The sequence below is a fragment of the Ambystoma mexicanum genome, chromosome 2p (genome assembly GCF_040938575.1).
Source record: "Ambystoma mexicanum isolate Mex_15411 chromosome 2p, UKY_AmexF1_1, whole genome shotgun sequence".
In the NCBI taxonomy this organism is placed as follows: Eukaryota; Metazoa; Chordata; class Amphibia; order Caudata; family Ambystomatidae; genus Ambystoma; species Ambystoma mexicanum.
The window spans coordinates 1378191681-1378216164 of NC_090923.1; the positions used below are offsets into that span (position 1 = coordinate 1378191681).

The window sequence follows — 24484 nt, forward strand, 5'->3', positions numbered from 1 at the left end:
CTAGTCTCACTAGAAATAAACGGAATATAACAGTCAATAATTTACTGCCGTTCATCAAACCTACCACCAATTTTAGGGCTGCCAGCACTTACCCGGCAGCTCTAGTCGACTTATATAACGATACAATTAATCAAGCCATTGATGATATTGCACCTTTAAAAGTGCGTAAAAGTAACCTAGAGCTCACCTCAACCCTTGGTTCTCCCCCCAGCTCAAAGCCTTACAAACAGAAAAATGGAAAGCCGAAGCCCTGTAGAAAAACAACCCTTCAGCTCTAAATAAGGATAATCTCTCCAAAATTTCAGCTCAATACAAATTTGAGATTCTCCAAACAAATCGTAATATCTACAATGATAGAATTAATAAAGTGAGTTCAAGCACAAGAGAGCTCTTTGTCATCTTGAGAGAACTTGAGTCCCCAACCCCTCCAACTGATACGTGCATCAAGGACAAGACCTTGTGCACTAATATTCAAACTGCACTGTCTAACAAAATTGCCCTTCTTCAAGATAAAATTGAAGCCAAAAAACTCAACATCTTGAACCGTCGCAAGACCTTACCAAACCATTAATTTGTTTCAAATTCCCCTCGGTTTCTACTGGAGAGGTGGAAAAGATCATAACCTCCCTCAAACCTTCCAGATGCCAGGGAGACACGGGCCTGCCCTCTATTATCAAAGAAGCGGCCGGGGTCTTAGCCCCTTTTATTGCAACCTTAATCAATACCTCATTCGACTCTTGCTCTGTCCCCAACAACCTCAAGGACGCCTGGGTCCTCCCACTATTAAAGAAACCTACCTTAGACCCTAATATCCCAACTAATTACAGACCTATAACCACAGTCCCATTTCTGATAAAGGTCATTGATAAAGCTGCGTATCTCCATATTCAGACCTACCTTGAAACTCATTATCTTTTGGGGCTGCGCCGAGCTGGTTTCAGACCTAAACATGGCACGGAAACGGCCCTAGTGGATCTAAAGAACCAAATAGCTGACTTCAAAGATGAAGGAAAACTGGCCCTCCTCCTCTTACTAGACCTCTCTGCCGCATTCGATTTAGTGGACCATAAAGTGCTATGTAAGCATCTTTCTACAGCAGCACATTTCTCTCCGGAGGCGACAGCCTGGATCCAATCCTTTCTTGACAGCTGTTCAATTAGAGTATTCTCTGCCACTGCAGCAGCAGAGCCAACTCCAATAACTTGTGGAGTTCCGCAAGGCTCATGAGTATCGCCTACGATGTACAACATCTTCGCAAAGCCTTTATTTGATGATCGAGATAATTTGGATCTCACCTACACGAATTACGCAGATGACACCCAGACCCTCATTCCTATTTCTGGTGACTATGATGCGGACTTTGCCCTGCTGAACAAAATCTTTCTCTTCATTCAGTCCTGGATTGCCTCACACAGCCTCTGCCTGAACGATGAAAAGACTGAGCTCCTGCTCATCGGTGCCACACCCAAACTTAACAAACTAAGTAACCAGTTCCAATCCTTTAACATTGATGGTATAGACATTAAAATCGCTAAAGATGTAAAAACGTTGGGTTTCCATCTTGACTCAGCTCTTAATCTACAAAGGCAAGTTAATGCTACTGCTCCGGCGACAGCATACACTTGCAAGCTCATCCAAGCTTGCAAACCGTTCCTTTCCACAGCCAGCTGCAATACACTGGCTAGAGCGCTAGTTCTTTCAAAACTAGATAATTGTAATGCTCTATATCTTGGCTCCAGTAAGCAAAACATTAACAAATTACAAATCTTGCATAATAATGCCTTAAGAACTGGATTAAGTATCACAAGACCACAACGTATCTCAATGACTAGGCGTAACACCAAGTGGCTAGTAGTCAATGACAGAATTCAACTTAAAGCCTTAAGCCTTACCCACAAATGCCTAGCCAATGCAGCACCTAAGTACTTGGTGGATAAATTCACAAAAAACGTATCTACACGACCAACTTGGAGTATCTACTAACACTGCCTCAAAGTCCCTAGCTATAACCTCAAAAAGGCAGGAGGAAGTAGCTTTCCCAGCATGGCAGCACGGCTCTGGAATTCCATACCTTTAGCCTTAAAACAGGTTTTCCGCATTCTCCTAGCTAGGGATTGTTAACCACTCTCAAAGGTCTACTTGCATTCTGTATAGTTCTGTTTTTTTCATTGTATATTCTTTGACTCTAATTGTGTATTTCTTCATGCATGCGTACCTGTAATTCTGCATGTGCTTGTATCTTGGAACTTATGTATCGTAATATAAAAAGTATTTTTATGCAATGTCTTATGCACCCAGATACTTCCGGGTTTGGAGCGCTTTACAAATAAACAAACAAAACAAACAAACTCCCATAAAGTCCTATGGTACTCTATCGGAATGGGGACTTACAATTTACCAGCACCTGACTTCCTGGGCCATCGGACTCGTAATGAGCCGGTGGCACCGGGAAGTCAGGCGCCAGTAAATTATTATGAGTCTGCCGGCAACCTGTGGTAGCACCAGCAAGGTTACCGCCGGAATCGTAATGAAGCCCACTATGTTGGAGAAATGCTTCTCTGCACTATTGGTGATTTGCCTCTATTGGATTTTTCCATGAGTTACCCTACAAAACCAATTCTAAACTGGCATTTTATCCAGTTTTTCAGTGTGCTGTAAAATGCACCATTTTAAGCCATTATTTTAAAAAATGTCTCATAGGTGATGGGGAAGGGATAGAGAGGAGAAGCCCTACAACACCTCTTGATCAGTTTGGGCTCCCTCCCTACTCTCCATCACACTGGCATATTTTGGGGAAATATTTACACCCCTCCAATTAAATAATTCACCAGCCACCACTGCGGTGTACAACCAGAAACTGTAAACAATTCAACACGGGAACGCGAGATTCCTGCAACCATTGCTAATCAACCAAGGAAGCAGTTGTCTCCTGTCCCCTTGTACTTGGCGGCTTTATGTGATATGTCACCTGTTAAACAGACTAACATTTGAAACTGAGGTATGAGTGATATCTCTTCTGTTAAAATGACTCTTTTTAACTGGCTATTATTTAAAGCTTAGCTGGAAGCGAGGTCTCTACTGCAAAATACCACCCACCACACAACTACACATTATTTGAAGCTTTGCTGGGAGTAGTGCCTGCTTGAGATACACGATTACTGTCTCGTGCTGATTGAGATAGCATTTTTGCAACTGTTGAACATGAGTTAACTTTTTAGGATGTATATTACCTTGATGCACAACTTTTATTGCGTTAAACCTACTCTGAACATACTTCATGTCACGTTACTTAACCAGCTTGGTAAAATACAGGTTACTTAAAACAGTTTGGTCTTTTGACATTTATTAGATGTGCCACCGCCCCCACCTTGTTGTATTTGTGCCCCTTCTGCCCCCAACTAATACTGATTTCTAGTGACTCCATTGCCTACATGCCCGCGCTCCACTAACATTAAACGGTGGTTTCTGCCCTGCGGTTAATGCTTTTCTCATTCACCTTAGTTGTGGATAGCACGTACCGTGATTTTTATGTAACTACTAATTTCATGTTCATCCGAGCTTATATATATATACATCAATGGTTGTGATCCGTGTACAGCTGCTGCGCACGAGCTGTTCTTGCTATCTCTGAGGGGAGGAGTAACCGACGTTCTATTTTTCGCGCCTGCACTGTACCAACACCGTACACTAGGCTCGCGTCGTCAGTGTGGCCGCTCCTGCGCACGCTCCTGTCAGCTAAGATGCCAGAGGACGTCGCGTCTCGATTACGCGCATGCCGTTTCACGCGCTGTCACGTCTGCGCACGTGTCGGTAACTAGTGTCTTGTGTTTTGGGATCTCCTGTAGATTGGGCACAGTACAGTAATAACGCAGGGTTTTTGACAGGGTGGGGTTAGGTGTTAAAAAAAAAAACGGGTGGGATTTGGGGGTTTTCCGATAGTGTTTCTGTCAGCTCCTTTATGGCTGGTTATTGTGCAGAGTCTGCACCTTTACGCAATAACTGCTGTTCGACAAGCGGTGCCATGTCCCCTCAGGTGGCAGATGAGGTAAGTGTGTCTGCGTGCTTGGGGCATTTCCTGCATACCTGTTATTCCGGTGTTAGAGTCTTGTATATTGAATTCAGGGCCATTCTGGGAGAACTTTTGATGTTAAATAAATGCTACTTAAAATCATGGAAGGGTCCCTATTTCTTATTAATGCCGAGTGCCATCACCTCACCTGTCCAGGCTGAGGCGCTCCTATACAGTCACAGAGGTTCTATTTTTATATCAGTATTTAATGAAAATATATTGTTTCCCCCCCCCCCCCAAGTCCTGGTTGCAAATAATACTTCATCTCCTTGTCTTTAATAGTATGACTTTTCTTTAACGTTAGTATGGAAACTCGGTATTTTGTGTATTCATTTTAAGGACAAACGGGCAACTTCTTATGGCTGAACCTATCAGAGTTCACTGTTAGCTCAGTTAGTGCTGCCACTTTATATATGAACACGTGACCTGCTTGTTTCATACAGATTTTTGCAGCCGAATTAATCCACCAATATCTTTTAGAAAAGGGCTGCATGTCAGACCGACAACTGCCTTTGCTCAGACCCGCAGAGCTTGTCGAGCTGTTGGGATTAGAGGTCATATTTGGTGATCCCGAAGATGGCCTGTCACCGTAGCCTCTAAAAGATACTGGCAACATTGCACATTAGGGAGACGCACATAGCATTTTGCATTTAATATACTTTTTTGCGCGCGGAATCCAGTGTTGAAATATGTTTGTCAGCGAGAAAAACGACCAGTTAAAGATTGCAATCTGTAACGTGGAGTGTTCACGTGTTTGCATGTTTTTAAAATATTATTTGTTCATGCTGTATTTTTCGACCTTTCATTTATGTTTTATTGTATTACAAAATTCTTTATGTTGTATTCCAACGGGAGTGAACATTGTATATGTTCTCCCTGCATCAGGGGTAATTGGGGTGTTCTGACTAAAAAGCTTCCTGGATAAATATCATTTTCGTAGCCGCACATTTTGGACTTTCATATACATTTTGTATGGATAAAAATAATGTGATGAGAAAGAGCTAAAAGCAGCTTCTGGGCTTCAACATCACCAAGTGAGCAGGAGTTTCCGGAAAACAAGGAATTAGTAGATTGCTTTATGAAAATATAACTTTTAAGTATAACTTTTGCCTACTACAAATGAACCATTATGCTTGAGACCTTTGACTGCCATTAGGCCATATGTATGCATCCAGATAATCATTGTCCTGTTTTTCCTATGGACATGTATATATGCAGCCTAATTGCCATTAGAATCATTTATATTCCTGGCAGTCTTATAGTTCCTGTGATGGGGCTAAGAGGGACGCGGCAGCTGCAATCAATGGATTTAATGGGCCTCATTACGAGTTTGGAGGTAGCCATGCCCTTGCATGGATACCCCCAAACCTGGGTCCGGGTCCCGCAAAAGGGGACTTACCGGGCCATTCCGACCTTGGAGGGCCCAGTAATTCCCTTTCGCGGGACCCGGTCCCGGTACATCCCCATTCCCATTTCAGCCACCATAGGGCTCAATGGGAATGAGGAGGATGGTTGGAGCGGTACCGTTCATAACGGTACCGTTGCTAACATCCTCGTCTGCTTGCGGGTGCCGCTCTGCACGCCTGGTCTGACTAGGCGTCAAGAGCGGCACCTGCGAGCAGACTTGGAATGTTGCGGCATGGCAACAATGGCGCCAGTAGCACTAACGGCTCTGTTGTTGCCTTACTGCAACACTCCTAATGAAGCCCAATGTCTTCCAGATGTGCCCTAAGGCACGTGGCCTGGGACCAACTGGGACAAGAGAGGTGTTGGCGTCTCCCTCTGCTGTACGCCAGACAAGGTGTGAAGGTGAAGCATGGCAGGAGTTGCTGTAGGGTAAAAACCACTTCATGTTTCCTGGAGAGGCCACCAACTCCCTGCTTATCGGACACCACACTTAAACCGCCACCCTGATTCCAGGCTTACGAAGATAGATGGTCTGGCAGGTGACACCACTGGGAGGCCTACCGACAATGAAGTTGCCAGGTTCTCTGGGGAACGAAGCTCCAGGGACGGAGCAATGAGAGCTGGACTTCCAAGACAAAGTAGAGACACAGGGCCTCATTACGAGCATGGCGGTAGCCGTGCCTGTATAGCAGGCACGGCTACCGCCATGCTCGCTACCGGCACCGCCTCCCGCGATTGGGCAATAACCGGCCCATTATGAGATGAATGGGCCGGTAATTGCCCATTCACGGGTGGTGGTATTGCCGGGCTCCCGATCCCCATTCTGCCGCATAGGCCAGAATGGGGTTTGGGAGCATGGCTGCACCGGCACCATTGATAACGGTACCGGCGCAATTACGAGTTATGCTCGCGGGTGCCGCACAGCCCGCCAGGTAAGACCTGGCGGGCTGTCAGGAACCAGCGAGCAGAACTCATAATGCGGCGGGACGGTATGAATGGTGCCGGTGCTTTACCGGCACCATTCCTACCGTCAACGCCAGGGTCATAATGAGGCCCACGGTCACGATTGGAAAGATTTCAGCAGATGGAGAGGCAAAGTCTGGACAGAATCAGGCGTAGTGCTGGTTTTCCCATGGACAGATGCCTGTTGCAAGGTAGGCAAAGATCATGTGAGAAACAGGGTTTTGTAGCTTGATCGATGGATCAGCTGTGATGCATCAAGATTACCTGGCTCGTGCCAGAAATCCAAGGACCCGATTCATGGAAATCTGCGCAGAAATCCTGCAAAGGCCATGCACCGAGAACGACACTGCGCGAGTCTGCGCGCAGAAAGAAAAATGAGCGCCCCGCTTATTCATGGAAATGACAGCGCAAAGTAACCGTATTCGCAAGTCGTGCCGGAAAGCCCCGGACACGCCCATATGCAAAGCATAAACAGCCAGAACAGCAACATTTGCATGCTCCCCTGGGCATGAATACATGCACCCTTCAAACAGTGCGTGGGTTCCCCTGTAAGTAGGCCTGCGACTCAGGAACCCTTTGCTGGGTCCCCCGTAACTGTATCCGGCACCCCGACAACATGCGTATACAAAATCGTAACTTGGCAATGACTCTTGAAACCTGCGTGCGAACCCCCGTAAAACGTTCCTGCACCCTGCTATGCTGCTTACTTAAGTTTCATCGGAATCCCGATGAGTACACGCTCCCCGAAATCCGACATGCAAGCCCACCTGCGTGCTGCAAATCCTACGCGCATTTGTACTTATGCTTGCCTTTGGGTGGCTGATCGTATGAAGGACTTGCGTGGCCATTTCCCAGCCGAGATGTTGCTCGATCGAATCGTCTGTCGGAACACCCACTTTTTCACAAGTTCTTCCCCATTTTTGGTGTTCCAACCCCTTACTAGCCCTCTGCGCAAGCCACATCCACGCTCTGCTTGGAGTCTCACGCAAAGGCCCTCGACGGCTCGTGCAGACGTGCCGAGCCAGCACAAACTCCACGCAAGAATAGGAAAAGTCCAGCAAATTCGATTCCATGAATCGACAAAGGCTGATATGTGAGCTGTTGCGCGCGCAAGTACACTATCTTCCACGCAGATAATTCCATGAATTGTGCCCTAAACCTGTGATTACACTTGCAGGCCCCCATGGAGCACAGAGACCTTTCGTGTTTTGGGACTGTGGGAAAGTCTGAACTTTCTGACAGCTTTGGTAGCTGTTGGTGTTACGCTAATCAGGCTCTTCTAGGCTACAAAGCAGGAACTAAATACCTCCCAACTCCCAGCAGTTTCGATCACTGAATGTTTATCCTTCTTTTCTCTTTAAAAACAGCATTCTGTATGTAACAAGTCTGTCCTTTCAGCTGTCATCTCGTTGCACACGGTTATTCACAGCCTAAGTTTTACACTGCAAATGCAGGACTACACATACCAGAATGCATAAACATGTGCCCATACCCATCTGTCATTGAGACCGGGACGTCGCAAGCAGTCACTATGCCCAGGCTATTGGCTCTGCTCATACCGCCGATGCACTGATCTTACCTCCTAGAGCCTGGTGGCTATAGACAGCAGAAACTGAAGGTTGTGTCACTGTGATGAGAATGACTGAAGCTCATGCCTCTGGCACAGTGATCACTGAGCATGGTCATGGACCATGCCCAGTCCCACAATCGGAACTGTAGGAAAGGCTACTATGCTAACAGTGTGGCATCAGACAAAGCCCAGTAGACAGTGCATATAGGGCCATTCACTATGCCCTGGAGACGCCTCGTACAGTATCTAGTGTGCATGGCCTCAGGACATGCTCAGCTGGTGCAGTGGATGGTGGGTTTTGCCCCAGACCTTGTCTAGTTGACTTCACTTATTGCCAGTGGTCACGGCAATGCATGGTTACTGTGCCCGTAGTTTGCCCTCAGTGGATAGCTCAAGTATTAAGTGTTCGCCTGCTAGCACCCCCACCACCACTTTTAATGCCACTGAGTCACTTAAAGCTGACTGTATAGCCCATAACTCCTTTAGCTATGTTACATTCCCCAACGGCTTCTCATACTAGCGGCTTTTCTGTTATCGCAGCGCTAGCTGCTAAAAGATTTTGGGTTCTTCCTTCTGTAAAAACATACACCCATATGTTAATGCCAGAAATCACATAGAACGATTCTGGTGCACAGCACTCTGATACTTCCAGCCTACCTACACCAATCAACACATCAGGTTTGGCAGTTACATTTTCCTCTACCCCCACTAACACGCCATCCCATAGACCCTATGGGTCATGTGCCTTGAAGCTTACTCCATATGACCACCATAACATTCTATTGGAAACAAGATTTTGTTTTTTGGAGACCCCTGTAACTTTGCCCCTGCTCCCTGCCGGAGGTAACCTGGCTAGACAGCTTGAAAGTTGCCCATATGTTTTTGGGAAAGTGTCAAGCATTTCCATCCAAGGGCTAAAGTACACGCTTCCCAAATTCTATTTTCTTATGGTCTAACAATACTAAATTTTGCAGGGCATCCAAAAAGGTCCATAGCCACACCACAGTTCTGCAGTTTCAGCATAGAGATTTGCAGGTCCTGCAGCCACATTATGGCTTTTATTTCTACTTTTAAGGTACATATTCCAACATCTGGGGGAAGCTCTTCACCACGCTATGCTACGGACAGATGCAACAGCTGTCTGATGGTCTGTTCCAGTTCCGTATTTCGAGACCTACTTACAGGATACCTGGACCATATGGCAGTTTATTTCTTCTTTTTTGTATTTTTATGTTTTTATTTGTTTAGAGTGCATTTGGTTACACTGCGACCTTTTCACACTATACACAATAAATAAGACATATAAAATTACACTTCAAAATAGACTGCTTGGTGCGCAAAATTATGCTCACACCTTACAGATAAAGTGCCTTTTAGTATTTTCATGGCTGCTCTTTCCAGCAGGAGCTATATTAACATAAGTTTGCTGGCCACTATTTCCCATACATGCAAGGCCGCCGGTTAGACAACCAGGGATTCCGCCCGAACAGACCACTCCAAAATTGATTAGAAGAAGGGGTTAGAAATTTAACATAAGCCCGACTATAAAGACTTTCTAGGGCCTTGCATTGTGTCAAGATGTGTTGAGCAGTTTCAATTTCTTTTCCACATATTCTGCATAGTCTATCTTCATATAAAATCCCAACTCAGGCCCCTGTATTTCCAAATACTGGGATTGTCTGCAGCCTTTTCGAGAGAATAAACCTGGTCAAGGCCGGGTGGCACCCTTTTATTAAATAAGATTTAGGGGCACCCAGCACAAACGACTGTTAAGAGTAAACCCCAAATTTCCTTAGCAGACTAAGATGGAGTAGGGCCTGATCCGCATCATAGGCCCTCACTTTAGCTGGTATCTTGGCAAGGTTATATCCCAGCCAGGAATCCGGCAATGGGGTTACTCCAATGGCCTCCAGGTATCACCTGACCCTTAAATCCAGGTTGATGAACCATTCACTCTGACAGCGTGTTGGGACATGCGTGCCAATAGGGAGTCCTGCCCTCCCAGGTGGAATTGTATCCTGGCCCAGAAGTTACAGGAGGCCAGTGACCACATTGTGAAGAAAGAGGGAATGCCGAGTTCAAGTGTCATCGCCTGTATAGGGGTGCCTGATGGTAGGTTCAGCAGCGACCAGAGGATCTTTCCCTCCAGTTTACCTAGAGAAACCATCCATTTCCATTGGAAGACCTCTAGGGCATACAACGTAGTGGGTACGATTGAGGTCTTGTAAACCAAGATCTTGGCTTCAATACATCTCCCACCTTGGGAGTCAATTATTTTCTTTCTTCTCGGAAGGGCCATACACTTTCCTTCTCCAGGGTCAGTACATACTGGAGGAGGATGCAATATATCCTCTTCAAATTTGGGCCGGATTCAAGATGGCAACATTTTCAGCAGGAAATTCACTGAGCTAGGGCACTAGAACTTCATATCAAACTGTGCTAGGTAGGATATAAATACTGAGTGCAATATTTATTTTAGATGCTGACGCGGCTGCGTGTGCCTAGGTGGGGGAAGGTGGTGCCCTGTCGTCACCTAATATTTAAAAACATAAGTGGCAAGTTTTCTATGGCACTGTCATTGTCATGCTCAGTCAGTCAATGATATTGAGTATAGACAGACAAATAATGTACTCCAATACTGTATCAAGATGATTAATGAACAACTTTGGTAAAGACCTTCCTTTACAGGAATTGTATAAACAACAGCTAGCATGTGTTTCGACCCCCCGTCCCACAGAGTCTTTTTCAAGGCCTCAAGAATATCTCATCTCTTGTTTAGGGTGTAACTTGATCAAGGTTGATATGAATGATTGGTTGGTGCCTGTATCACGAGATAGTAACCAAGAAAAAGATAGTATTTCCTTCTTGATTCAAATGGGCACGGCAGTGCCATAGGAAACTTGCCACTTAAATGTTTAAACATTTTTAGCAGCCAATCAAAATCCTTCTTTTCTGGACCCACAGACAATTTAGCCTTATGTGTTTCACCTCGGTGTGTGGGAAGTTGGACCAGACAACTTTGGTGAAAATTCGTCCAGTGGTTTTTACTGTATAAGAGAATAAAAACTCGCTATCAAAATTTAAATAGGATTTTCAACTTTTGGGATCCCCTTTGTACCTGGCTCTGTAATCAGTGTGGTTTCTCAAATCCCCACTAACGTATATGCCTTACAGATGTAGAAGACAAGTGGGAACAGCATTGGTCCAAATCAGACAGGAATTATGAAAAGCTTCTTTTGATTTTGACAATTGTAGACATTTTCAGAACCTGTTTCAGATTGCCGACAAACTGGAGATTTGGAGCACTAATTAGTGTTGGCTCTGAGAAGGCCTTTGTCACTGTTGAGTAGGAATAGTTTTTTTTTTTCTTTTTACAAAGCAGGAGATAGGCTTTCCAAAGAAAGGTATCATCACTATACAAAGTAAAGTATTTTGGGCACCCACCATCTACTGGCATATCTTATGTCGGACATTTTTGAGGTTGAGATGTGCATCAAACATGATGCCAGTTCTTTCCACTTTTGTTGAATTTCTCTATTGCATTGTTGGCAGTTGCAATTGTTTAATGATTTTATTGGGATGACTGCTCTTGTGGGAAATTCTATGGCCCTACCTTTTGTAGTCAATATTTTGCTACTTTTATCCTACCTTAAGACTCCTTGGGCCTCATTAGGACCCTGGCGGTAAGTGAAAAACGATGGCGGTAAATGGTTACCGCCATCGTTTTCCGCCAGGTCCGATCATGACTCCTGACCGTAAACTACGATGCCAATAGCGGCATCGTAGTTAACGCTGCCGCTAACTGCGCTAAGGGTGCGCGCACGCGACCGGCCACACCGTACTTAGCGCCATGGCGGAAAGGTACGCAAATGCCGACCCAAGCGGACATGCACCTAACGCCATCACCGAGGCCGCTAAGTACCTTACCGCCATGGTGCAAATAACGCCATCGCGAACCAACCGTAAAGGGCCAATTCAAGTGAATGCAGCTGCCACAGGTGCACAGAAACAGCACAGGTGAAGGCAATACAGACTCAGGGGAGTACAAAAAGAGCACACCCCACCCCTACCCACACCCAGTCACACTCCACAATGATGGCAATACGACTAGCAATGTTGGGGCTGGAGGACCTGATAGCAATGCATGTGCTACTACAACAGCAACAACAACAACAACAGGCAGCACAGAGGAGACGCAGGAGGAGAAGGAGGGCAAGGCAGGCCCAGCAAGCCCCACCAGCACAGCCAGTGCCACCACGCAGGCAGCCCCCAATCCCACGCATCAGAGCCAATCCAAACAACCTCACTGCTGAGCAGATCCACACCCTGTACCGTTTGGACCGGGACACCATCACCGCCATCGTAGACATGACACACGACGACATCGTCAGCATGATAGAAAGTCCAACCGCCATCCCCCCCCTACTGAAGGTAGTGGCTGTACTCCACTTCCTTGCCACAGGCACCTACCAGCACACAGTGGGGCACCTGCATGGCATTTCACAACCATTATTCTCACGAACACTCATCCAAGTGCTCGATGCCCTCCTCAAGCACACAGACGACCACATCTCATTACCACGGACTGCCCAGGAGATTGCAAACACCAAAGTGGGTTTCCATGCACTAGCCAGCATACCCGGTTGCATTGGTGCCATCGACTGCACCCATGTGGAATTGGTGGTTCCACGTGCCATGGAGGTACCGTACCGCAACCGGAAACAGTTCCACTCCATCAACGTGCAAATGGTCTGTGACTCCAACAAGATCATCACACATTGTTGTGCCCGATTCCCCGGATCAACCCATGATTCAATGGTCCTGAGGAACTCCACAATACCACGCTACATGGAGCGACATGCAGGCCCAAGATCCTGGCTACTCGGTGAGTGCAATGTCATGGAAGTGGGCATGGGAATGACGTACCAGTGCATACTCCACCTGGCAGAAAGGGGGGGGGGGAGATGCATACTCCACCTGGCAGAAAGGGGGGGGGAGATGCATACTCCACCTGGCAGAAAGGGGGGGGGGGGAGATGCATACTCCACCTGGCAGAAAGGGGGGGGGAGATGCATACTCCACCTGGCAGAAAGGGGGGGGGGGAAGATGCATACTCCACCTGGCTGTGAGTAACACAGAGAACGGATACAGAGGAAGGGCACCCACAATGCACAAAACCCCTCTGCATACATAGGGTGATGGCATGCAAAACAGGCCATGGCAGCAATGAGCATATACTGGTTGCATAGTGTGAATCAATTAGTGCATGTAGAAGTGAGCCAAGGTAACAGTTCCATGCCAGCCATGGTGGAACATCATGTTCCTGATCAGACAACATGACTGACACATACATTCTCGCCTACATACAGGTGATGCAGCCTATCCCCTGAAGAGGTGGCTCCTCACGCCAGTCCGCAACCCGCAGAACCAGCACGAGGAGGACTTCAACCGTGCACATACACGTACTCGTGTGGTCATAGAGCAGACATTTGGCCTCCTGAAGGCACGGTTCCGAAGCCTCAGCAGGTCTGGTGGGGCACTCCTGTATGGCCATGAGAAGGTGGCAAAGATCGTCATGGCATGTGTCATGCTGCACAATATGTGCGTCAGACGGAATGTGCCCCTGCCCCCTGACGCAGAACTGCAACCACCTGACGATGAGGATGAGGAGGGTGCAGATGGGGCGCCACCACATGGAGGAGGCGATGCACAGGAGGGGCGTGCCATGCGCCAAAGTATCATCGACCACTGCTTCTAGCACACACGGCTGGTGTTAATGGCATGGAGACTGCACTTGGGGCACTGCGTGTCTCTGGGACATGCACGCTGTGGACTGTACACCAATAAAGCACACATACGCAATGAAAATGTCCACACATTTCTTTTTTTGAGACAAAAAAGTGTATTGGAACTATGAACTGTCGTGTCACACCCCCTCCCACCTCCCCCCTGCACACCCCAACACACCCCCTCCCACCTCCCACCTCCCCCCTGCACACCCCAACACACCCCCTCCCACCTCCCACCTCCCCCCTGCACACCCCAACACACCCCCTCCCACCTCCCACCTCCCCCCTGCACACCCCAACACACCCCCTCCCACCTCCCACACCCCATGTAGCTGTCAACAGATGCCTGTGGCCGTGTCCACAGGCCGTCACAAGCCCCCTCTCCCGGCACCCGGGGCACCCCTGGCTGTGGAGCGCAGGTTGCGTCCAGAACGGCGCACGGGGCTGCTCTGCGCAGAACTGGCAGTGGAGGATGTCCCTGGCTGCCCATGTGCATGCAGCTCCTGTCGTGTGTGGGTGAGGTCAGTGACCGCACGACGCAAGCCCGCAAGTTCGGCACAGATGTCCCTGGACATGGCCTGCATGGCATCCCTCAGGGTGGCAGTGCTCCGCGCCACTTCCGCCCTTAGTGTCTCCGTGGCCTGTTCAATGCTGAACCTAGCCCCCACACATTCCGCGGCATGCTCATCCAGCATTGCGGACAGTTGATGCTGCCGCTGAGTGATGTCCTCGAGGGACGGCTGGCCGTGCTGGCCCATGGCCAGTGCAGGTGGAGTGATGGAGGGGCTGGTCCCCTCCTGTGGAGTGTGGACAGGGCATGGGGTGGAAGGCCACTCCTCTGCCTCAGTGTGCCCCTGTGTGTCGCCCTCATGGGGGCTGGCGTCTGAGAAACAGGGGGAATGTAGTTGGTCAGTGGGGCTTCTGACCTCCTGCTCCATGTCCGAGTCAGAACATGCAGCTGTTGCAGCTGTCTCCCCGATGTTGCTGCTGGCTGCTGACCCCCTGCCTTCTGTGGCAGGCAATGTCGGTGGAGGTGGAGCAGCTGCTGCTGGCCTGCTGACAACAGGGGTGCTTGCCGGTGGGACCTCCGGTATGCCTGCAGTGGGACCTGATTGTCGTGGGGTCTGCCTCACTGCAGCTGAGGTTGAGGGTGCAGGGAGGTTGTCGTTGGACTTCGCTCTCTTCGGCGCAGGGGTGTCCTGGTCCTCTGGGTGTGATTCTGTGCCTGTGGTGGAGCAAAGGTGGGAGGGCGTTATTGATGGGTCTACGGACTTCTGAATGACAATGGTTGACATTATTTTGGCCAGTGGATGAGGCAGATTTCAGGCAGTGCCATGCAGGTTGTCTCCTTTTGGTGTGGTATGTGGATGCAGGTATGCGGGTGCCAGCAGTGTATGCAGGGTGGTGCTCGCATGTGGCTATGGGCAGTATTGATTTGTGTTGCATTTACACTCTAGGGCAACCTTGTGCTACACATGATTGGACTGCTGTGACTATGGCATGTCTTGTATGAGGCACCTACTTTCATCACCTGATGTCGGGGCTCCCCTTTCCATCCCTCCAACGCCTTCGATGGATTCCATGCCGATGGTGGTAGCACAGATCTCCTCCCACGGTTGGAGTTTCAGGGGGGATTCCGACCCTCCACCGGTTGCCTGGGCAAGGTTGCGGTTTGCCGAGATGACGGCTCTGACCCGTATGCGCAGGTCATCCCAGCGCTTCCGGCACTGCTGAGGGGTGCGGGGTACGGTCCCCACCGCGCTGACGCGCTCAGCCACCAGGGCCCAGATGGCCTTCTTCTTCCCGATTGCTGTCCTGGTCATTTCAGGGGAGAATACAACACCTGCGTTGTCCTGCAGGGTCTCCGCTAGCATGCAGAGTTCCTCCCGGCTGAATCGCTCCTGGCGCTGGCGGTCACATGCCTTTTTCACAGATTTTGGCATTTTCGGGTACTTGGATGGGTGGGTGTTTGGTTGGGACAGGTGTCAGGGTTGGGTCTGGTGTTGTTTGGTAGGATGGCGATGGATTGTGTTTTTAAAGATGGCCGACGGGCTGCTTCCCGTTCCGGCGCGATGACGCTATTTCCGGTTTGGCCTTTTACGGCCGCCGCTAATTACGGTGGCCGTAAATTACGGTGGTCGTAAATTACGGTGGTCGTAAAGTACGGTGGCCGCTACTTACGCTGGCGGAAGGGCACCTTGCTCGCTTAGCGATGGCGGTAGGGGCCTTTTCCGCCATGGCGTTAATTGCATTACCGCCATGGCGTAATGCTCGTGCGCGATGGGTCGTGATGTGGCGCTCTTTACGCCATCGTCCCACGGCGTAAACGCTCATTACGCCATGGCGGTAATGACGGGCGATTACCGCCAGGGTCGTAATGAGGCCCCTTGTTTAGATATTCAGCCTATATGAAGAATGTGTTATGTGTAAGGGAACAGAGTGTTGGCATTTCTCAGGTTAAATCAGTTTGAAACTGAATTCCTGTCATTATATTTTTAGCGACTGACCTTTGAAAGCCAAGGAGAATTGGGACTATGCTGGACTATTGCACAGAATAAGTAACACCTTGATATGCCAGCTACATGTACTTCAGAAAACTACTGCTAGGATTGTGTCTTTGACTCCTATAAGATTTCATATTTCTCGGGTACTTCAAAAAAATGCACAGGTTCCTGAGAGGGCCCCATATTTTTCAATCATGTTTGTGCGTAAGGCATTATTTGGACAAGCACCCTGGTACCTCAACTACAGGAGCAAATGGTATACCTGAGCAGAAGTCTTCACTTCTTCAATTGACAAATGTCTGATTATTTCACCTCGTTTTAAGAAAACGAAAGTGCTTCGGTGTTCTTTGTACATCTTTGGAATTCCTTTCCGGATGAGTTGTGATGGTTAGATCATCTAGTCAACTAAAGACCGTCTTATTTAAAAAATGTATGTATCATCATGCTGCTTTTATTCGGTGTTCTGCTCTCTAGGTGTTGGTAAGCGATGTGATACTCTTCATGTCAGTTCAGGCTATTTAAATTCCACTCATTCAATCAAACATAAAAGATGCCAGCAAAAGGTATATTGAAGAGTGGGACGTACGATGGTCAAGCAAAGGGATACAGTATTTAGTTATCTATCCATCAGAAAATTCTCCGATTTATAGTGAAAGAACACAGTGGGAAACTCTTGTTTCCCAATAATGGGTCAAATTGTGTACAATAGCATTCATTCAAATTGGGAATCTAGGATAAATGGAATACTATAACAATGCATATTTTGGAGAGACTCCTGTACATTCTTTTCAACCCATTGATGAGAATTGAGAACAGAGAGACTTCTTATGTGATTTCTATGGTAGGGAAAACGTCAAGGTGAGGGCAAGACTAGCAAATAGAAATGGTGTCATAAGAAATAGTAGAACAAGTGATATGTATTTGGAAAGTTACTTGGGGAGGACAGGTGTTTCAACTTCTTGCACAGTTTGTCATCTTCATTGTAGAACACAATTAGCTAAAGAAAACCTTTATCCTACCGCTGCACAAAAAGACCCCTGATGATCCAGTAGTCCTAACCAACTACCTTCCCATTGCCATCATTCATTTTACCAGGAAAAATCTGAGAAGATGGCTATCACACAGCTTCTAGCCTTTACTGAAAACAATGACCTTCTGCACAACCATCTATCTGGTTTCAGTTCTTCGAAAGGTTGTGTCCCTCCTCTTCATAAGAGACAAACACCTGCAGTCACTTGATAATAACGGCCCTCCCATCCCCATCATGCTTGGCCTATTTTCTGACTTTGATACTATCAACTATTACACTCTTCTTGACCACCCATACAACATTTTTGGCATTAAAGGCTGTGCCCTCAGGTTGATCTCACCTTTTCACCTAGTCAGAGAAGTCCAGCTTAGGTCTCACCCTGCGATCTCTAAATGCAGGATTCCCCAAGTCTTCATCCTCCTACCCTGGCTCTCCAACACATAACTAGCTCCTATAGCAGCTCTTATCACCACCTTCTCCTTCTCTTTTTAGTCCAATGTTGATAACCCCCAAATCGCATTCAGGTTGGCTAGCAACCCCTCCGCATCTCCCTGCCAGATAACAACTTGCCTTTCTCGTTTCCAGGCCTCGATGTTTGAGAACAAAAAGTGTCTAAGTGTTGCTAAAATAGAAATCCTATCCTTGGGCTCTCCTTCCCCAGCCTGTTTCCCTTTTCTATTGCCCTTTTAGGGGCATGAAGCTGCGAACATCAAAAAACAATAATTTCCATCGTCAGCAAAACAGGATCTCTGGATCCCGGCTTATTGATGAGGAGAATGACAGGTATATAGACTGCAAACAAAACATCAAACCCGCTTTGTCAAAGAATATGCTCTTAGCTAATCATCAAGAATGCATTCCTAGTTCTGGGACAGAGATTCATTTTTAAAACTGGAAGTCAAGTAACAGGATTAAACAGTGAATGCAATGGCTGTGGCATTTTCTCCTTGAAAATACTTTGCTTTATCTGCCTGTTAGAACTAGGCTGTTTCCCTTATGTTTATCGGTTGCCAGTCTTTTCTGTATTTTTATTAGATGTCACAGATATTGCGATTTTTAATTTGTATATATCGTTATGTTGTAAGGAAGTGGAAGTGACCACCCCTAACAATAATGCTACAGAGCCATGGGAATGCTCAAGAGGACCAGAGAAAGCCCAAGCCAGTGGGAGCTGACTCCAAGCAACCCCCGGCACTTCCACCTTCCAGTAGTGCAGAGTCAGCAACCTCGATGAAGTGTTAAAGGCCTCCTTTTGAGCAGCTCAAGGAACAGAAGAGGACCCAGAGTCACAGAATGACCGAACCCGCCACAGCAGTCATGCAAGACCTACTGAAGAACTTGGTGGAGGGACGACTGACGATGAAACAACAACACCAAGATACATTGTCAGCAGTTTATTGATGTGAAAGTGGAAAAACAGAAGTGGCAGGAGAGAAGCCCTCCTGAAATGGAGTATGAGAGGTGAATAACCTACATGGCCTGTGGCAAGAACAAGAGTGGAACAAACAGCACCAATGCGTAACATGTTTTCCTAAAAGAAGTAGTGAATGTCGATGTTATTGAAAGTTAGACTTTTCTAAAGATTTGAAGTAGACCTCACCACAGAGTACTTGTACTAGTGTTAGGTGCTTATGTCCTGGCAGGCGAGTATACCAGGATAGGGACCTTTTAGTGTAGTCCTGGCGGATTAGTGGACTAGGAGGAAGTCTTTGAAGTACTGCACTGGGGTTGAAGGGTATATGAAGAATAAGAAGTGCCAAAGCCACTAAAGTGTTTCATAAATTGTTGTGGAATCAATCTGACAAAACTTTGCTTTGGATATAAAAGAATTGTGAAATTGTTTCTTTAGAAGTAGAAGAAGTGTCAACATCACTAAAGAGTTTCATTAATTATTGTAGATTCATCCTGACAAAACATTGCTGTTGATACAGAAGAATTTTGAAAGTGTTTTGTTTCTCAAGAAGAAGTTGTGTTGAACCTTTGGTATAAGTGGAGAGATAAAGACTTGTCTAATTGAACTGTTGGTTATAGTCCAAGCAAAGGGCTTTTGGAGCAAGAAGACATTTATGATCAAAACTTGGCTATTGCTTATTTGAACTTTTAAATGAACATCCTGCTTAGAATCTGGGGACGGGGAACCGCCCCAGGTTACAAGGATATACAGTTATTAGGTTTATGTGGACCGTAACCGTTATTTCTGTTACATTTGAACTTCCATATATTGCCTTTATGAGTTTGATGTAGGTGAAAGTGTGAGGGACAGATTCCTTTTGTTAGAGTGTTTTCCTTTAGTTTATTTTGATAGGTAGGGAAAATCCTCATTAGGTTAGGGATAGTGAGGCGTTTATCAAACCCTTATGAGCTAAATAAAATGGCTTCTTGTGAAAAACCTTTACCAAGTTGTTTGCCTCACATTTCTGACCCCTCACATTCCCCATCTGGAATATGCTTCGATGCCTTTGGGAAGCAGGGCCACATTGCCAGATTCTTCCCAGAACCACAGAAGAAGTAACCAATGGAGACAAATCTGTTACAAACAAGGAAAAGTACCCTCCAGAGGTAGACCTAGAGCCGGAGAGAGAAGGAGGTGGGCAAGGATATCTCCCCAATCTGTTCTCTGTATAATGGGAAAATGAGATGTGTCAACACAAGAAATTCCATATTCCTATACACATACAATTAAGAACAGTCCTGGCTCTGGTGGATTCTGGAAGTCGACGGACAATGATTCGGGCAGACCTAGTCACAAGGGAAGAACTGGCTTCCAGGCATCTTTCAAGAGTTCTGTGTGTACATAGGGATGCTGACCTCTCTTCTCAGGCTCTGGTGAGGGTAGGAGTCATAGGAAAACATCTAACGGTACCAACCTTTGTAATGCTAGGCCTGCCCAAAGAGGTGTTAATTAGTACATATGTTCCCCTGTTTAACCAGTGCCTAGTCATTTAATCACAGGCAAACAGAAACAAAAGAGAATTCTTTAAGACAGGAAGATCAGACCCTGGGCCCAGAACAAGGAACTTGGAGAGGGTAGGGGAACCTATTAGAAAGGGTTGAGGTATGTAGCAGGCTCATGGGTATGACCCTGTCAAATGAGAGGGGGGTTTAAGGTGCAACCGGGTCCCTTACTCCTCAGTTTGGCTGAAGCCAAGCATGCATATTGGTGCCTTTTACTTTGAAGCAATATTCATCAGCCTCTGTACTGTCCAGGTATTTATTTCTATCTTTTTCTATCAGAGAACACAAAGTACGGAAATCTCCCGAACCCTAGCCAGACTCACAGCCAGGAGAAAGCGTAATGGAGTCATATGCCATAATGGGATGGACCTATGTGAAAATCTTGAAAACACAGCAAATACGAAAATAAAAAAAAATCTTTTACCCCACTTCACTGCATATATATGTTGGGGAGACCCCCCTAAGCCCACAGCCCTAAATAACCCCCTACATTTATTATTAATTTAATCCATCGCCCCATATGTATACTGCGAAATGAGGCTTTAAAAATTAAAACATTTCGGATTGGCAGTGATTGTCTGTGATATTTTGTAGCAATACCAATGGGATTGTACTGGGGTTTCCCAAGTTGACTGGGACACTGAACACCCACCACGCCAACCAAAGACAGACCACAGGGGAACAGTGGAACAACAGCAGAAGAACTGGGGCGGGAAAGGGACTTCAGGAGACCCAGGAACCCAACCCAACCCCTTTTTTAAGCAAGACTCCCTAGGACTGGAGAAAATCCCAAAACAAATGATCTGTCTGAGCATGTGACTGCCTGCAGGTAAATGGAGATTGAAAAGTGGGCGGGCTAGAAGGCCTCTAGAAGACTTCCAGGGGAAGAACAGGCCCCAGGGGGGATTGGCCAAGTGGGATGGCTGATTTAGAGAGCAAATGGGAACTGGGGATGGGGGAAAGACAGGGAAATGAAAAACCAGCAGTTTCCACAGAGGATAAAAAATGTATGGGTGAGGTTGGAGGAGGAGGCAGAACATCAAGGTGGGTGTAGCCGGCAGAGAAGGAGTTGGAGGAGATTGTTGGTGAGTGAATGTAAGTGGTGTGGTCTAATAGGGGGTTACCAATTGATTTGAAAGTGAGTGAGTGAATAAGACAGACTGAAGGGAGTTTTGGAAGGAGACTAGAGGGGGAATTTGAAAGTAGATGTGAGAGAGTGTGTGGTTGAAAAAGAGAGGGAAGTGAGGGGCAGGAGGGTAGAGGAGAGTCGAGGCAGTGTAGTTGTAGGAGTGAGGAGTTTGAAGAGAGGGAAGACCAGAAGGGAGTTGGTCGGCGGAGATAGGAAAGTGAAGAGAGAGTAAGACCAGGGTACAGTGTGAGAAGAGAGAAAGAGAGCGGGGCAAGACCAGGAAAAAGAGTATTGTATGAATGGAGTGATCAGTTGAAGGGTGGAGATAAGAGAGGTTGGAGAGAGCAGTAAGACCACAGGACGAAGTGTCTGTCGAAAGAGAGAGAGAGAAACAGGGAGTTGGTGGAATGTGAGAAAAGAGAGGAGAAAGGCGAGTGAGGAGACGCTAAAGAAGCAGCCATCGGGAGACAGATGTTACACCAACCAGACAACTTTTTTATGTCAGTATGAATTTTCAGAGGGAGTGAGTCAAATAAAGCTACTGCCTTTAAACCTCCCCAGGTTGAGGCAGAGAGCTAGATAGTTGAGGTACCCTGGCTGTAGTGAAGCAATTTTGTTGAACCATTGTGGTAGAACAGGGGGCCTGGTATAGGGCTATGGGAACCCACTTTAAGGTTGAATAAAGAATGTATGGGCCGCCTCTATTCTGGAAACCTCATGCACATGTTCCTCTATAATAAAAAGTTGAAACTTATTAGCAGTGGTAGTGAGGTTCATTGAGTGACTCTTCACAATTTGTTCTATTCACAATGTGTTTGGGCCATGTACATAATAACAATCATGTATGCCATGGTCTAGCAGTAGACATTGAAGAAGGGCCTTTTTTAATATGTTGTATGTCATGGTCAATCTTGTATGCCATGGTCTAGCAGTAGACATCGAAGAAGAGACTTTTTTAAATATGTTGTTCGAAAAACTATCATGTGAAACAAACAGCTGTTGTTGCACTTCATGATTTCAAATGTATATGTGGAAATTCATTTTGAAAGTTTGTTCGAAGAATGTATTGACATATGTAATTGGGGATTCACATACAGTGAAAGATGGTTGCCAGCAAGTAGATAAACCAAAGTAAGGATGTGCATTGAGTAGAGATTAGGGTAGGACCATGCCTCCATATTTTTTAAAAAAAATGATTCTTAAAGATGATGCCATGATCTGGAATTCTGAAAATGCAATCTGTTTTTGCACTTAATTTTAAGGTTCATCAGGAGTTGATAAACATATTGTAGCAAACTTGTGAATTGGAAAGTCCTGTACTGGAGAATGTTTCCATATTGAAAGGTGATCACCAGCAAATACATGGACCGCATTAGGGATGTGCAAGGAAGAAGTAGAGACTCACATAGGCCCATCTTCTACATGATTTGTATCTCTGCACAAATAAAGTGTTGAGAAATATAGCACCTTAGCACTTGAACACAAAATAAACAGGCATGAGACTCTCCTCGCCGCTCGTCCGGTGGCTTTGTTGAATAGCTTGGAGGCACTTATTTTCTCCAAAGGTAAAGAGAAGATATACATTTGGAAATGTGCTCTCCACACTGTTTATTAGTATCACAGACTTAGTGGAACTCTAGTAGTAGGTGGGATATGTATATGTTTTTTCATACAAGAGCATGACTATTGTGAGACAGGCATGGTCTCCTGAGAGAAACACAGACCCAGTGATTCAAGTTTATGAAAACCTTTATTTTGTAAAGAAGGGGGTTTGGAGACTGCCTAACTTGCCCTACGTCTATAATGGGAGTAGTCTCAACCATCAACAAAAATATAAATCCAAAGTCAGTCAAGTTATCAAAACAAAAGGGTCTCTATTAAACCTATGCTTGCTCTCACACTCTCTAATAAAATAACGTGCATGAGATTGAACTAAATAAAGCGAAGGTCAGGATAGTATTGGAGCTGATTCACAGCTCCCTTCCCCAAGTCACTTGGGATTCAGCATGCGTTCCTCGGCTTTCCAAGGCACTGCATAAAGTTCCTTTAGGTAACAATTCCTCTGTGTCACCTCTCCTCAGGAAGTCTGCAACTCGTCATTAGTTCACAATACTTTCACAGTTCACAACAGGTTGGTGCAGGGTTCGAAATTGAGCTTCGATGAGCAGGAGCTCAAACCAGTTCCAGGGTGTCTGGCATCACCCTGTAGGCAGGAGCTACCGCAGGGGCACCAGGAGCAACCAGAGATGCTCCTTTAACTCTTTGCCCATTTTGTATGAACCATTGTGTTTAAATGTGTATTGGATGTGTTCTAATTCATCTTTATTAACATTCTCAAATACTTAAAGTTAATGTCACATTTACATGTTTGGTAGATACCAGTTGGCCCTATGAGCCAAAAGTTGCTCCTGGCAGCTGTTGGTTTCAAGCTAACCAGGCTTTACTATGCTAGAAGCAGGAACCAAATAGCTCCCAGCACCCCTCAGTTTCAGACCGTTCTGTATTGTTGTATCAGAGCCTTTCGACAACGTCCGTTATTCCTCATCCTGTATTGGGTGGGAGCTTAGGGGGATTTATATTGGGTCAAGGTTACGGGGGGGTTCCCCCCCGCATATATATCCTAATTGATCTTTTTAATTCGGTCAATTGTGCAGAAGGTCAATTGTCATTCGGACAATTGTCATTCGGTCAATTTGTATACAACCAGGGAAAGACAATCAGGTTTTCCACACCATATACTTCACAAAAGTGAAGCCCCAGGTACTACCATTTAGAAGTGCTATTCTCCAATCTGATTAAGTAAGCTCCATACACAAGTTGCAAATATATAGATGAATGTACAGTTAATACTTCTCTATTATCATATGTTATATTTTTCCATACTTAAATGAAAAGTCAGAGAGAAAAGGCAGAATAGAAGAAATGGACTATAGTGTATGTTGTGAGAAACAAGAAGGTCACTCAACAGCTAGTCTCCGGGGGTCTCTTTCTCCGGTGGCCAGGCCATGGCCATCGCCTTCAGATCTAGACCCTGGGGGTGGGCCAGTGCGGGAGGATCACCTGGGTGA

General features: G+C 46.4%; 1 protein-coding gene across 5 annotated transcripts in view; it reads left to right on the forward strand.

Annotated features, from left to right (window-relative positions):
- The first annotated feature begins 3841 nt into the window (after nt 1-3841).
- LOC138567511 (uncharacterized) overlaps nt 3842-24484 on the forward strand; it is a 530120-nt gene continuing 509477 nt past the window's right edge. For all 5 annotated transcript variants that reach the window (XM_069645777.1, XM_069645778.1, XM_069645779.1 and 2 more), the window contains exon 1: nt 3842-4045. In XM_069645777.1, coding sequence (XP_069501878.1) covers nt 3959-4045 — 87 coding nt within the window. In that variant the 5' untranslated portion in view covers nt 3842-3958. The remainder of the gene's footprint in view (nt 4046-24484) is intronic.